This window comes from Dama dama, chromosome 15 (assembly GCF_033118175.1).
Source record: "Dama dama isolate Ldn47 chromosome 15, ASM3311817v1, whole genome shotgun sequence".
Classification (NCBI taxonomy): Eukaryota; Metazoa; Chordata; class Mammalia; order Artiodactyla; family Cervidae; genus Dama; species Dama dama.
Window position 1 is genome coordinate 94,347,079 of NC_083695.1, and position 15,198 is coordinate 94,362,276.

Consider the following 15,198-nt stretch of genomic DNA (forward strand, 5'->3'; position numbering starts at 1 on the left):
TGCCCCGTCCATCTCCTCTAGGCCCACAGTGTCACACACCCTCGGCATAGCAGAGCAAGGCCACGCAGGGTCTGCGAGAGCATCAGAGGAGCAGCTCTGGGGGGTTGGCCCAGCAGAGAGAGACCAGACTGTCAGACACTAGGGGCAGGTGGCCACGTGCCTTGTAGAGTTGGCCTGCAAGTTGCTCTCTGTTGACCAGATGTCCCATTTGACATCTGTATCCAAAGATGAGATGTTTGTGATTTTTGTTAATGGACTGCTTTCTCCTGTGTTCTTTTCTGGGAGGAGGGAGCAGAATTGTTGAATAATGCGAAGTTACCTAACCCCAAAGATCCTTTGGGATAAAGTACTCTGGAGGGAGTACCAAGAATTTGATGAGACTGATGGAATGACTTTAAAAACTTTATGTTTTTACAGATATTTTTCAACAAATGAACTAAATTCTTGATAGAATTGTAATAAATATACTTAGGCAGCAATTTGATCAGGACTTTTATAGTATTTTTTATGTTAGCTATTATTTCTTTTTAAAACTCTTTCATTGCTAACATATATGCATCTTACTTGTTAGAAGCTAAATTAAGCAGGGAAAAAGGAATATACCTCTCCAGTGTGTGTGAAACCTTAGAAAGCTGCTTTGTTCACTGCTTCAGTGGTGAAAGCAAATGCAACATAGACATAAGGCTATTTGAACTCTTTATTTGTCACATTTACAATATTAATAATAGTGTTTCTAGAAGTTGTCACATCAAGTAAAAGATCTTCATTCCAGGCTGTCTTTGGGGGCCAAGTTGAGACTGGATGCATGCATTTAATAAATTGTAGTCTCAAGTAGTCATTTTTGTAAATAATTAGTTTCAGTGAAAGAATAAGTTAGCATATTGTATGCATCTAATGTTGCAAATGTACATACAGCAAACTTTGCTATTAATCAACAGTCAAGCACCGCAAGTGGGGTCTCATACATAATGAATTGTGCTTAAACCTCATGGGCTTCTTGATAGAAAAATAAAAGAAAACACAAGCGTAGTAAGCTTTTGAATAAAATTTAACTAGATTGCTCTGCATCCTGTAATTGTTTTGGAATCATTAGGGACCTGATAATTCATCTATAGTTTTGGGGTGTTTTTATCTTCATCTGTCAAATAGTAGAGATTTTTTAATGATATTTTAAAGTGTTGATAAAATACAGTTTTCCTTTTAACAACTTCAACATTTAGGAGAGAAAGTAGATAGACTTTTTAAGGCATTCTTATCTGCCAAGTATACTGTTTAAATTGTCTCTTAAAATATGTATTACTGTTGATATATTTTAAAGAAGCAGTTATTATTTTAAAAAATACAGTCCTTATGTACATTATATAGGGAAGAGTTGAAAATTTACATAAAATTTTCTCTGTGTTGTTGGTCAGTGTTTTAAAATACTATAGCAAATTGCTACAGAGGAATGCTTGCTTAGGTTCTGACATTAATTTGAGCCCCAAATTTTGGGGGCTTAGGATGCCTATTATAAACGTACCTGTGGCCACCCAGAAAGCAAGTGAAAGGGGCTTCACTTGCTTGAGGCTTGAGAGAGCCTCTTCCTCCTCCTCGCGTTGACTTGACCATGAGCCATCGGTGGCCTGTGATGGGATCATGAATGTAGGGTTCATTTCAGGGGGTGTGACCGTGGGGCAGAAAGCATGAAGGAATTCTTCCCTCTCTTCATGAACCACAGAGTAAAACTCAGCACAGGCTCGCTGAGCTGATGGTCAGAACTCAGGCGTGCCCTCCTGTCGCCGTTCCTGGAAACTCGGCCTGGGCCGCCTTCAGCGCTGACTCTGACTTGTCCAACACGAAATCTCTTCCTTCTGCATATAAGTGTCATTGAAATAGGTACTACAACCAAACGTGTGAAAGTCGGTCCGTAAAGTCATGTGTTATAAGTAGTAGTAGGCGCTCTGGTCTCATAGAATTAAAATCTGCGAGTTATATATACTGTTTATATATATATAAACTTAGGCCTGTTGTCGATATTTTATGCATGTTTGTTAGTCTTTTCCCTGTTTTTCATAGTTGAGTACATGTTGCTCTTAGGTTCATGTGAGAAAGAGGCAAGATGACACGTGAATCGTTCAGAGCATCACCTGATGAGCAGCAGGGAGGCTCCGGTGGTATCCGTAGGGGGACCCCCTGCCCCGCCCGGCACACGTTCTCTTGGCCTCCGCTGACTCAGTTGTTTGTCTGAAACCTGTGTTTCTTACTGCTGTAGCAAGTGTTTCTCCTTTTTGTACTCTGTGTCCTAATACAACTCTAGAATGTTCAAATAAATGCACAGATCCCGTCATACCCATGTGGGGTTCTTGCCCAAACAGCTGATGGCCGCCTGCAGTGTCACGGAGCCATCGCTTTCCCGGCTTGTTCACCTGGTGACACAGGGAGGCCCAGCTGGGCAGGCCGGGCTCCTCCAGCACAGCCGTCGGGCGGCCACGAGCACCTCCGCACTGGGCCTTCAGCTCCCCTGCCTTCCCAGGTGGGTGGCAGTCCCCAAGCCGACCCTCTTGCCAATAAGCCCTGTGCTTAGCGGGTCCTCGGTAAATGCTCGAATGGAATCAGACCACTAAATTTGGTTGGAATGAAGAGTTTAAAGGCTTCGTTCAGCTTCTCATTTAGAAAAATTTAAAGCATCTTTATTGAAAACAGGTAGCATAATTTATTTGTCTTCAGCGCTACCACTGGAAGAAAAGCATCTGAGCTTTACAAGAAGGTATAATTAAATGCAGGACAAATCTGTCAGACACAAACACAAGCGACTCTGCCAGAAATCTGCCAACTTGGATGTAATTGTGCATTTCCCATCTCCATGTGATGTTTATAAAGTCACCTCGATTGCAGTTTTAAGTGTTAGCTGTGCATGTGTCCCTACCTGAGCCTGTGAGGTCTGGCGCTCTACCCTGGAGTCCTGGGGACCAGAGAAGGTAAGGCTCCTCATCCTGAGGGGCGCTAAGCCGCTGTGCGCGGTCAGGGCTCTGGGCGTGTCTTCACATCCGATTGGACTCGAGTGTCTGTGTGCATCCTTGCAGGCTAATCTCGCAGCCTTGCTGAAGGACACCTCCCCGTCACCGCCCCAGACTCCAGGTGAGCTCAGGAACACGAGTCTTTGGAGCCCTTCTCTCAGGTGATCCTCGCCATCACCAGTTAACGTTCCCCAAACCGTAAGGCTCCTTTTCACCCTGTGAAGCGAGAGATGGGGAAGAGGCACCGGGTCCCAGGGAGGCCAGGGGCACGGCAGCGGCATGGTCACCCACGGGCAGGATGCACAGGGCTGACGAGAGAGGGGACGCGGGACTTCTGGCCTGCTTGCTCATGTCGGAAGGGGTACAAGCCCAAGTACATGACATGGTGATGTCTATGGGGAGTAGAATTCATTCAGACAGCAGGATTTAGTGATTCTTTGCTGCCAGTCGCTGAAGCCTTGTTGTTGACTTGAAGTCGGTGATTAATTCGTGTCTGACCCTCTGCAACCCCATGGACTGTATAGCCCACCAGGCTCCTCTGTCCTTCACTATCTCCCAGAGTTTGCTCAAATTCATGTCCATTGAGTCAGTGATGCCATGTAAACATCTCATCTTCTGCCACCCTCTTCTTTTCCTTGAAAGGGAAGCATTGAGGCGCCCCAGAATCGCACACCCAAAGCTCCTGCCCACTGGGTGGGCATGTCGAGCACAGCTGTTCCGTGGGCAGATGGGAGAAGGCAGAGCTGGGGGCGGCCCTCTCGTTTGCTGGGCGGCCTGCCACACGCAGTCTTCCCCATGGTGGGGAGACCCCGAGCAGCACTTCCTGGTGGCTTTAGCCAGCCTGGCGCATGGCACCTCCCCTGCCCCAAGGGCTCCTGGGCCCGGCTGCTCCCCCTGCTCTGCCCCCTGGGTGCCAGGCCGTCACCCTTCTCCTGTCCTCCCAGGGCCAGGGCCTGGAGGCCTCACGCGGGGGGACCAGCAGCCTTCCCAGTGCCTCCCATGCTTGCGTATCAATGCTGTGAATTCGTGGGTTCTCTGGATAAGTCTTGGGGAGAGTCCCTGCCTACTTTATTGAAAACACTTCAGACATTTGTTCTGGAGCATGTCACCTGCTTTGCTGTGTCTGATTTGGAATGATGGACAGGTTCATGTCCAAACAAATCTGAAATGCAGTTCGACACCATAACGTTCTTTCTCCAGGCCCAAGGGAATGGGTCAGGCTGTTGGAGCTCACAGCTCCAGGAGAGCTTCCCACAGGGGTTTCCAAAACACCCAGGTTCCGGCAGTGTACCCTCAAGGCAGCACTCTGTTGTCCTTTTTATTTTCTTACAGGGTCCCTGGGGTTGGCAGCATTGCATATTTCTTGAAGAAACCCTTACACCAAAACATATGTGGCTTTATGTTTGCTGTGCAAAGGTTCCTATGCTTTCTATTGTTACGTTAAAAAGCCCAACAAAGCCAGATTCATTTTCCAGCCACGACCAGCCCTCTTGTGCCAAGTGGAAACAAGTATGAGGGTGCCAGTGTCCTGATACTGGCCTCAGGATTGCTCTTACTGATGACGCCGTGGGTGGCTTTGGAAGGACTCGCGAGCGGCAGGACAGCCTTCTCTCGTTTCCATCCTTGGCGCTGGCCTTCCAGCAGCCCTTCTGGGGGCTGGGCTCCCACACAGTAGTGCTTCCCAGAGGCAGTGACCACAGGTCTGTGCATTTAGTGGTAGGTGAGCTGCTGGGCTCCCAGCTCCCAGGGAGAGGTGGATGTGAGATTTAAATGAGCGTGGGCCACGGAGCCCGTAATGATTGGGGTTTCAGGTTCGTCGGTAGGAAGCCTGGAGAAACTCCTCCATAATAAGAGCAGCCGTTAGCGATGCTGTGATCCTGTCACACCACAGCTCTTTCAGGGACGAGCAGAGCGAGGTTGGAGGAGAGGGCAGGGCGGAGAATAAATTTCATTTTATTGTAGAAATGGAAATTTGTGTCATGGCTTTAAAAATCTGATTTTATGTGTGTGTTTAATGCCATTCATTTTAAATGTAGTATCATAAATCCTTGCTTCAGAATCAAAGCTGTTTAATTACATTTCACCCATGAATAGTTATCTAATGCCAATAGAGAAAGAGTTAAAAAGGAGAACTACAGAGTAAATCAGAGGTTGAGATCTTTAGCACAAGCATAAAAAATCAATTTAAGATGAATTTTACTACTATAAAAATTCTTCAAATATCCTTTTAAGAGTGGGAAATGCTAGGAAACTCAGCTCACATTTCAATTCCCTTAGCAATGCAGGGGAAGTGGCCCCCAACCGGGGCAGTGCCCCGGGATGCCCACAGCTCCATAGCCTTTGTCAGATGCCCCCGAGCGAACCAGGCATCTGAGTAAGAGTTGTGACTCCCCAAGGTGGGTGCAGAGCCCCTGACTCTCAATTTAAGCTATCTGTCTCCTGGACAGTGTGCCCCCCCCTTCAGGGAGCCCCGTTTGCAGGGTGTAATGGTCAGGAAGACCCCTCAAGCCCCAGAGACCACCCAAAGCACCCACGTTTGCTGCCCTCACCCACCAGCACCTCACCCCACCCGCCTCTGCAGGAGGTGGCCAGGGCTGTCGGGCCCTCTCCTGCTTCCCACGTGGGTCAGGGGCGGTGACTCTGCCACTTAGCCAGGTGTGAGCAGGGTCACGCGTGGGCCACTGCCCACTCGTGCGCCCACATTGACGTGTGTGCTTAACAGGCTGCGTGTGCTGTGCCTTGTCTGAGCGAGCTCAGCACACCCCGTCTCCTCCCTGCCAGCCCCATGAGCAGGGTGGCAGAGCCCATGGCCTTTCTCCACTTTCTTCCCTAGAGTCAGCTCCCTGCTTACTCCACAGAGGCTGCGGGCTCAGAGGAGCTTCCTGCCCCTCGTGCACCTTTCCCCTCCCGGCGGAGACCAGACACCCAGCCCGCGGGCGGGGAGGTGCAAGGAAGCTGCCTCCTGTCCAGGGCCGGGGGTCGGGGAGGAACGTCTGAAATCAGCTGGGTGCTGGTGCTTCCGTGGGTGTGCCGTCCTCAGAAGTTCAGAAAAGCTGGGTCCCTCATAAAAGTCTGGGGCTCGGGAGCAGCAGAAGTGACCCTCTCCCGAGGGACGTTTTCTCAGCCCAGCAGAGCATGTCCCTTGAAAGTCAGCCTTTGCTGAAGGGGAGAAGTCAGCTCCATGAGGGGAGCCACGGGATTGCCCAGACAGAAGGCTGAGCCCGTGAGGAGAAGAGACAGGCCATCTGAAGCGAGTCTGAGGTGTACTGGCTTAAACCTACGGAGGTGAGAGGGAGGAAGGACAGTGACCACAGGGAATGAACGAGAAGATCTGGAAAAGAAAGAGAAGTCTCAGGCAGGAAAGTCGTAGTCCTGTAACTAAACCAGCCTCACAGAGTGACTGGCACACCGGCCAGACGCCCTGGAGCGTGAGGCGCAGTGCAGACTCAGGGCGGGTCCCCCCGAAGACCCCTGAGAGCCATAGAGCACGTGGAGCCGTGGGGTGTGTGGTGGAAATGCGGTGGGAGGGACGAGCATGTGGGTTTGACGACTCTGACAGTACTTCTGGAGAACATGCTCGGTGACTGCAGAGGAAGTGGGGGTGGGGGTGCAGGTGGTGGTCTTGGGAGGGGCGGGCTCATGCCCCTTGGAGCTGCGTCTGAGCTCTTCACCCCTGTTCTCACACCCCCCGCCCTGCGGCAGGACTGCAGACACTCAGAGCCCCGCAGACGAGCACCGGTCCCCGGACGTCCTCCCAGAAACTGTCCCTCCAAGCGGAGGTGGGGGCACGGGTGCAGCGGCCCCGCCCCTGCCTTCCACAGTCAGCTCTCTGCCCTTTTAGGGGCAGCGGGTGGAGCAGGGTGGAGGTTGAGTCTCCTGTTCTCTCTTGCAGGCCGGCGGAGGCCGCCACTCCCGCTGAGCAGCTCGGAGGTCCCGGGGCGGTGCCGGAGCCCCTGCTGCAGTGCGCGGCCTGGCTGGATGCCTATTTCCGCGAGCCCGCGGCCCTCAAGGGGCTCCCCGTGCCCGCGCTGCACCACCCCGTCTTCCAGAAAGGTCAGTGCCACAGCAGCCGCACGGCGTCCGGCTCAGGGAGCCTGGCCTGAGGCTGTCAGCCCCCACCCTCCCCCAGCTCGGGCCGCCCCCGGGTGAACACAGGCAGCCTGGGCCGCGGCTGTCAGCCCCTCCCGGCTCGGGCCGCCCCCCGGGTGAACACAGGCGGCATGGGCCGCGCGCGCCCACTGCAAGTGCTCCTGTTGGTTTTGGCTCACGGTCCCATGACTCTTGGCAAAGGCAGTAAAAATGATCCGTGCACATCGACGCCTGCTTCTTGCTGGCTCAGAGTTTTAAAGGGACACATTGGAATGGCAGTGGATTTCTCAATAAGCTTACTGTTAACTTAAACTGCCTGCCTGCCAGCAGCACTGAGACTCGCGTGTGGACGACTGGCCACTCCACGCACTCGGCTGCTCACACCCTGAAGTGGGCAGTGACAGCGTGTCCTCTTGAATAAGTTTTCAGGTTAACATCTCAAACTCACCACTGTTAAATGTTGTATTCTTGAGAGATGAATTGAGAACTTACTGTCTATGTGCAGCATGATAGTGGGACATAAAGTCTCTGATAACATAAAAACAATTTCCCAGACAAGTTCTCCTTAAGCTTTTGTTTGGAGCTTAATTATGGCAACTAATATCATTCTGTACACTTAGTGGAGGTTTATTTTGCATAGTGATTTTTTTCACAGTTGTTTTAATATAAGTGAATCTATATCAGCAACTCAAGTGAAAAGAACTTGAGCGAAACCTCCAGGAGATGGTAGAGGACGGAGGAGCCTGGCTACAGGCCATGGGGTTGCAGAGTTAGCGACTGAAGAACAGCAGCAGTTACATAGAGGTACGTGTGTATAGATGTATACGTATGTATACACTTAAGAAAAAAAATTACCATGAGATTTTACATGAGGTGAATCCCCTCAAAGTGGAATTTGCTAAATGAGTTTCAAATGAGTTTCATGGTGTTCTAACTGCTGCCCTAGTTTTCAGCACTACTGAAGGTGGAGCGGGGCTTTCAGGGACAGCAGGTAGAGAAGCTCGGGCAAGTTGAGCTAATACCTGAGTTGACCAGCAAGGTCAGGGGACTGACCAGGTCGGACCCTGGAGGTCTTTGCCCACAATGAACTGAAGCTGAGCAGGAATGCATCAGCCCCTGGGCGTCACATGGGGCTGTCTCCAGTGGGAGCGTCTCCAGGGGGGTGTCTCCAATGGGAACGTCTAGAAGGGCATCTCAAGGACAAGACTGCGTTGAGAGCTGGGTGAGCCTTTGCCGCACTCCACGCTCACGTCCAGAGACCCTCCATCGTCCGAGAGTGGGGCCCCCTTGGGCTGAGGTGGTGCTGCAGCTGAGTTTGGCCATCGCTGCCTGGCACTCACCACCTGCTCGGAACCGGAACCAGCCCTGCACGTCGCCAGGCCTGGTCGAGGGTGTGCCTGACGCTCCTCGTGTGCACCTCCCACACGCTGGGTGCAGAGTGGGGGTCCTGCTGTGCAGTTTGAGGAACTCAAATGTGGGTTTGTCTTTAAAGTAGAGGCTTGGGAATCCTGGAGCCCCAAACTCTTCTGTCCACTACTGCCATTCACTGCTCTGCCACCAGGAGCAGAAGTGGGTTAGCCAAACCACTTTCCTGCTCCTTGCGTGTGTCAAGTAAGTGAGCTCAAGTTTAAGGCTTAGGATGTTTCAGAGCAGAGACATGATGAAACCAGGACACGAAGTATCTATATAATATAATGAGGGTGTCAGTGGGGGGTGAGCTTATAAAACCCTGAAATCCTGTCCTCAGTGCTCGAAGAGAGCAGGAACTGGCCGCGCACACCCTGCCACCCCACTTCCCGGCTCCGGGCCTGAGCGTGGCCATCTCTCCTCCTGCGGGTCATAGTCATGGTCGGTCTGGGCAACCAGGGCAAGCTGGAAGCAGGCACTGGGGAAGGAGGAAGACTGCAGTCACCCAGTAGCCCACCCCCTGTTGGACGAGCTCTGCAGTGCTGGGGGACACTCATGACCGGGGCCAGGTCCCCTCCAGCTGGGTTTTGGGGTGGGGGCAGGAGGGTCCCCGAGGCCCGGCCGCCTGCTGACAGTTAGTGCTGGCTCCTAGGCCAGGATTTCCCACGCCGCAGCCTGTGCCAGCCAGGTTTTTCTAATTTAGCTCAATCACTTCTCCCAGGCGAGGACCAGGTGTGGGGATTTTTACAGTTTTAGAAGGGAGGTGGTGGGTGGTTGTACTGTGGTTGCTAACACGGAGTTAATTGGCACTAACCCCAGGGGTGCTGACACCCTTGCTGCTCAGGGCAAGTTGGCTTTGCTGTCCTCCTCTCCATCCTGGAGCCAGTGAACTGGCGGGGGTCGGTGGAGGTGGGGGGGGAGGCCCGGGGAGGCCCACGCTGGGAGGGCTCCCAGCACCCCAGAGCCCCTGACGGCTGCGGGGCCCACCAGGAAGAGCAGCCTCTGCAGTCGGGGAGGAGAGGGTGTGTTTATCTGGGATGAACGCTTCCTTGACAAACTCTGTTTTCGATGCCTCTGAGGTTGTGAACAGATTTAGCATCCTTTGGGCGTCACCTTTCATCCCATTCCTCTGAGATGTAGACCAGACCTGCCTGTCTCAGCTTGGTTAGAAGCGCAGCGATGACGGAGCTCCTGCTGGAGTTTCGCGCCTCCCCGGGTAACCCCCACAGCCCGGCCTGCGAGGCTGGGGGCCCTGCGCTGGCTGTGTTGCTGCCTGGGGCCCCCCTGCTTGGGCAGGACCACTACCTCACCTCTCAGGCTCCTCGCCTTAAATGAGGGTGATGCTCACCATCTGTTTTTTTTTTTTTTTTGGTAAGGCTGGTCACAAAACGGCCTATTAGAATTACCATTTTAGTAGGCTAAACATCAAATATTGGAAATTTCATGTTATTCATCTTCTTCAGTTCAGTCGCTCAGTCATGCCCGACTCTTTGCGACCCCATGAATCGCAGCACGCCAGGCCTCCCTGTCCATCACCAGCTCCCGGAGTTTACTTAAATTCATGTCCATCAAGTCGGTGATGCCATCCAGCCATCTCATCCTCTGTCGTCCCCTTCTTCTCCTGCCCCCAATCCCTCCCAGCATCAGGGTCTTTTCCAATGAGTCCACTCTTTGCATGAGGTGGCCAAAGTATTGGAGTTTCAGCTTCAGCATCAGTCCTTCCAATGAACACCCAGGACCAATCTCCTTTAGGATGGACTGGTTGGATCTCCTTGCAGTCCAAGGGACTCTCAAGAGTCTTCTCCAACACCACAGTTCAAAAGCATCAATTCTTCGGTGCTCAGCTTTCTTCACTGTCCAACTCTCAAATCCATACATGACTACTGGAAAAACCATAGCCTTGACCAGATGGACCTTTGTTGGCAAAGTAATGTCTCTGCTTTTTAATATGCTATCTAGGTTGGTCATAACTTTCCTTCCAAGGAGTAAGCGTCTTTTAATTTCATGGCTGCAGTCACCATCTGCAATGATTTTGGAGCCCAAAAAATAAAGTCTGACACTGTTTCCACTGTTTCCCCATCTTATTTCCCATGAACTGATGGGACCAGATGCCATGATGTTAGTTTTCTGAATGTTGAGCTTTAAGCCAACTTTTTCACTCTCCTCTTTCACTTTCAACAAGAGGCTTTTTAGTTCCTCTTCACTTTCTGCCATAAGGGTGGTGTCATCTGCATATCTGAGGTTATTGATATTTCTCCTGACAGTCTTGATTCCAGCTTGTGCTTCTTCCAGCCCAGCATTTCTCATGATATATTCTGCATGTAAGTTAAACAAGCAAGATGACAATATACAGCCTTGACGTACTCCTTTTCCTATTTGGAACCAGTCTGTTGTTCCATGTCCAGTTCTAACTGTTGCTTCCTGACCTGCATGCATGTAGGTTTCTCAAGAGGTAGGTCAGGTGGTCTGGTATTCCCATCTCTTTCAGAATTTTCCACGGTTTATTGTGATCCACACAGTCATCTTCTTACCTTGGAGCATTTCTGAAGTCTGATTAGTAACAAGTTGATTATCTGGGTATTTCTACCAAGGAACTGTTAGGCCATCCTCCTAACCAGAAGTCTGGAGGAGGCCTAGGTGGCTGCCTTGCCCGTGGGCCATGCAGGTGGGATTTCTCTCAGAAAGGGAGGCAGGTCGGTGAGGTTCACGGCACTGATGAAGGAGCGAAAATGAGAGGCGAGTGTGAGAAGTGTGCTGAGTCCTCGTGGGATTGTGGTTTTAGTAACATAACTTCAAAAACTGAAATGAACGTTTTGTTTTCTGAGTTTTCTGAAAGGGATTTGTTTTTGTGTTTTGCTAATGAGCTAGCTGCCTTATAACTCAGCAAGGCATTTTTAGGGCAGTCGGGTCCTCCCTGTAAACCTCTTACAAAGGTCAGGTTTGTTTATTTTGAATTCATGTTTCTCCAAGAAACAGTTTTTTAATGAACCCATTATTCCTGAAATAAATCTTACTGTTTCTTTCGTAATAAAATACCATTTTAACTTAGTTTCTGTGAATACTCCCTCACTTCTTAATATTGACTCATAAAAATGTTCGCTTCTTGGTATAGTATACCTCTTAATACCTGTAGTCTCAGTGATCAGTGGGAGAAGCAGCTGGAATGACTAAAGAAGCACTGTGCCAAAAGCAGGGTCCCACAGAGCGTCCGAGAAGAGCAGGCTGGGAAAAGCAAAGACCTGCTGCCAGACTCGGGACGTGTGCCGCACTCTCTCCCCTCTGCCCCAGAGGCCCTCGGGCAGGCGTGGCCGGGCAGATGAGGGCAGGCCCACCGCCCGGGCGGCGCCCTGTGCTCTTCCTGCCGGGCTAGGGGTGGCCTCCCGTGCTGGGGCGGGGCCTGCAGGGCTCTGGATGGATACCATAGGAGGCTGCTCCCAGGGAACACGGGGGCCTTTAGGCTTCCTCCCTGTTACGTCCCACAGAGGCCGGTTTCCACCAGATGAGTTCTGAGTTTTCTTTTTAAAGTGTCTGCAATGTTCCCTTTTAAATGAAATATTTAACACTTTAATAATTCCTTTGTCACAGCTATTAGCTTGTGCCATGAAATCCAGTTGCATGACAGTAGTAAAATCTGCATTTTTTACACCTGCTGGCTAGAGGGAAGTTTCTTTGCAACTTCTGCTACCAAGCCTCTAAAAGGATTCTTGTACTTCTATGTCTCTTGTGAACCCTGTTTCAGAATGGTCTTTAACAGCCCTGCCCGTCAGTCGGGGGAAAGGCCTTTTTGGGGGAGAATGAGTCTGCTTTCCCCGCAGTGTCCTGCGTGTGGTCCCCGGGGCCTGCTTTCCCCACCGTGTCCTGCGTGTGGCCCCCTGAGCCCCCTCCATTCAGGGTCCCAGGGCCTGCTGTGGCGCCCTGTCACTCCCCACACCCTGGGGCCAGCCTGGGGTGCCCTCAGAGGGTCTGTGGTGCAACAGGGAGGCTGCTCTCTGCGGGTCTTTTAGAGCCACGGCAGCACGCAGCTTTGTGCTCTCGGGCCACTTGTACTGATGTTTTCCCTGAATTTAAAAAAAAGAAAAAAGATTTACCAATTTACAGAGAAAATAGCTACAACAGGAGATGCTTTACAGGTTCTGGTTGGTAGCCATCACTGTTCCCCGATATTCTAAATGAGGGCTTATAACTATCGTTGACCTTCCTGAGATGTTACCTGGTGGGGCTCCTTCCAAGGCCCGTCTATTGATTGGAACAAGCTAACACTTGCACCTCAGTGGGAAGGAAACAGCTGCTGAGAATGTACTTCTCCCAACTCTCGGGCTGCTGAGCACTCTTCAGGGCTAACAGACTTGGAAATCTGGGTCTGCGGCCTTCGACGTCTGAGTCCTGGGGCGCAGAGGTGGGCAGCAGGCTGCCTTCCTCACCAGCGTGTTCACTGTGACACTCCAGGGCGCCCTTAACTGCCCCAGGGGCCCCTCCCTGCTCAAAGGAGAGCCCCGCATTTTCTGGGGGGCCTCCAACCAGCCTTCAGGAGAGCCTGCAGCTGACTTGCAGGCCGGAGGGAACACCCTCACCGGCGGGCCATCCTCTCCTGCCTGCCTTGCCCTCACTCTTGTTGGAACAGTGCATCACTTCCAGCCCCTTGGTGGAGCAGACGATCCCAAGAATTCTGTGTCCCGGGTCGACGGTCTCCCTGGGTTGGGGGCTCCCAGCCCAGGCAGAAGGAGCGTCGTTTGAGACTGTGGACCATGTGAGGCTGGCCAGGCCGGCTCAGGGAAGTCAGTGCCCTTCAGTAGGAGCAATCCATCTCCACTGATAAGTCCCTTCTGGCGTGTTGATGCATATCGCGGGAGCCTGAGGTTCTCATCATGTCTCAGGTTTATTATTCTTTACATTTTATTTTCATGCAGTTTCCTGCCTGGAAGTTGTCAGTGTTTGTTTACTCTTTGTTCTGTGTAACCACATCTTGAGCTAGGAGAGAGTTTTTAAAGTTTCAACTGGGATTGATTCAAGCGAACAAGTTCCCCAGGTTACTCTCATACCTGAGGCCCTTTTCCTGGGGGTGTATGCATCCGAATGCTCTAGAAAGCCTGTTAACAGTACTATGTCTGCAGTATCTATACTTCTCACCCCCTCCCCAACCACATTAAAATCTTATAAGAGGCAAATTACATATGCCCTATTTTGAGAATTACTATTTTAAAGAATGTATTAAAATGGATCCAACTCTAAGTGCTTTTACTGTGTGCTTCACCCTGTACTAAGATTAATATTTCTAACTTCATAATGGTTTGTTTGAGACATAACTGCCTCCTTTAGGGTTTTTGCTGTGGTAACCAACAATGTGAAGCCTGGCGAGCTGCAGTCCACGGGGTCACAGAGGGTCAGACACGACTGAACGACCGCAGTGAATCCACAGCTTCAGCAAGTTCTAGGCGCTGAGTGCCATCTCCCTGGTTTCAGGGCTTTGCTCACAGCCAGGGAACAAGGCAGGGGCCCGCATAGCCTTAGCGTTTGATGGGGAAGACTAGGCCAGACAGGCTGCCCATCAGAACGTCCTTTTGTGGGTATGGACCAACAACCAGACGATGCCCCCGGAGCCTCGCCAGGATACCCTGGGGCAGCGCCCTAGCAGAGGCAACCAGAGCCTTCAGGATGTGTCCAGATACTTTGGCCAAAAATGTGTTTTTCCTCTGAAGCAGGCAGACAACAGAAGCTTTAGCTTCTTGTGGAGCTGTCTGAGCAGTGGGCGTGGCCAAGAAAGGGGTGAGGGGGTCTTCAGGTTCTGGATGCTGACCCGATGCCATGACTGCTGTGAGGGGCCCATGCTCACCCGCCTCGAGGAGAAAGCGGGTGCAGCGCCTGTCCTGTCCTGTGCTGTTGCAGCTGGGGTACCACCACAGCCGGCTCAGCCCCGCACAAGCACATGGGGTCCCTGTGCAGAGAGCCCTCTGACTAAGCAGTGGTTACCAGGGGCTCCTGGGAGGCCTAGCTCGGGAAGTTTCCTCCTAAATCTAAGAGGTGGTCAGATCCACCTTCCCTGAGGTTTCCATAAATCAGGCAAAAAAACCTGAACTTGAGAATGCCTTCACTCAAGGCCACGGGGGTCACACAGTATAATTTAACCAAGCTCAAAGACAACCAGAAAGTTGGTTTGAAAGTCAGCTACTTTCAAACCTTGTAGGATACAATGAGGTCTCTATTACAAATAAATAGTACTTAAAATTGAAATTATTAAAAGTGTTGCTTATATGAGAAGGTATTAACATTAAAGTATGACTTATCTCTGGCATAGTAATTAGACATCCTACCAGTAGAGGTTCCGATTAAAAATAAGTCACCCTAATTACATTCACATGTTTAGAAAGACGTTACCTGCAAGGTCCTGTGTTGGATTTGGGTGTGTTTCACCTCGAAAAAAGGAATAGAGGATCAAGTTTCTTCCTGCTGGGAGAAGTGAGTTACATTGTCACTTTCTTCAATAATTTTCATTTGAAATGAGCTTTAAAAAATAAGAATCGTCTAACAAGCCTATATTTTAGTGTGACAAACTGACTTTTCCTTATATGTCCTTCCAAAAAGAGTGTTTAATATTTTGTTGTCTTAAGATGTTGTCTGGTCACATTTACAGGCAACATTAACGTATTTTGATATCATGCTCACAATAATAAATAGAATCATTTCTACTACCTGGGTTTATAGAGAAAAT

The 15,198-nt window shown here is 50.8% G+C and overlaps 1 protein-coding gene across 3 annotated transcripts in view; it reads left to right on the forward strand.

Moving 5' to 3' along the window:
- MGMT (O-6-methylguanine-DNA methyltransferase) overlaps nucleotides 1–15,198 on the forward strand; it is a 273,729-nt gene that overhangs the window by 227,065 nt on the left and 31,466 nt on the right. For all 3 annotated transcript variants that reach the window (XM_061162933.1, XM_061162934.1, XM_061162935.1), the window contains one exon: nucleotides 6,889–7,049. In XM_061162933.1, the coding sequence (XP_061018916.1) occupies nucleotides 6,889–7,049 (161 nt within the window). The remainder of the gene's footprint in view (nucleotides 1–6,888; nucleotides 7,050–15,198) is intronic.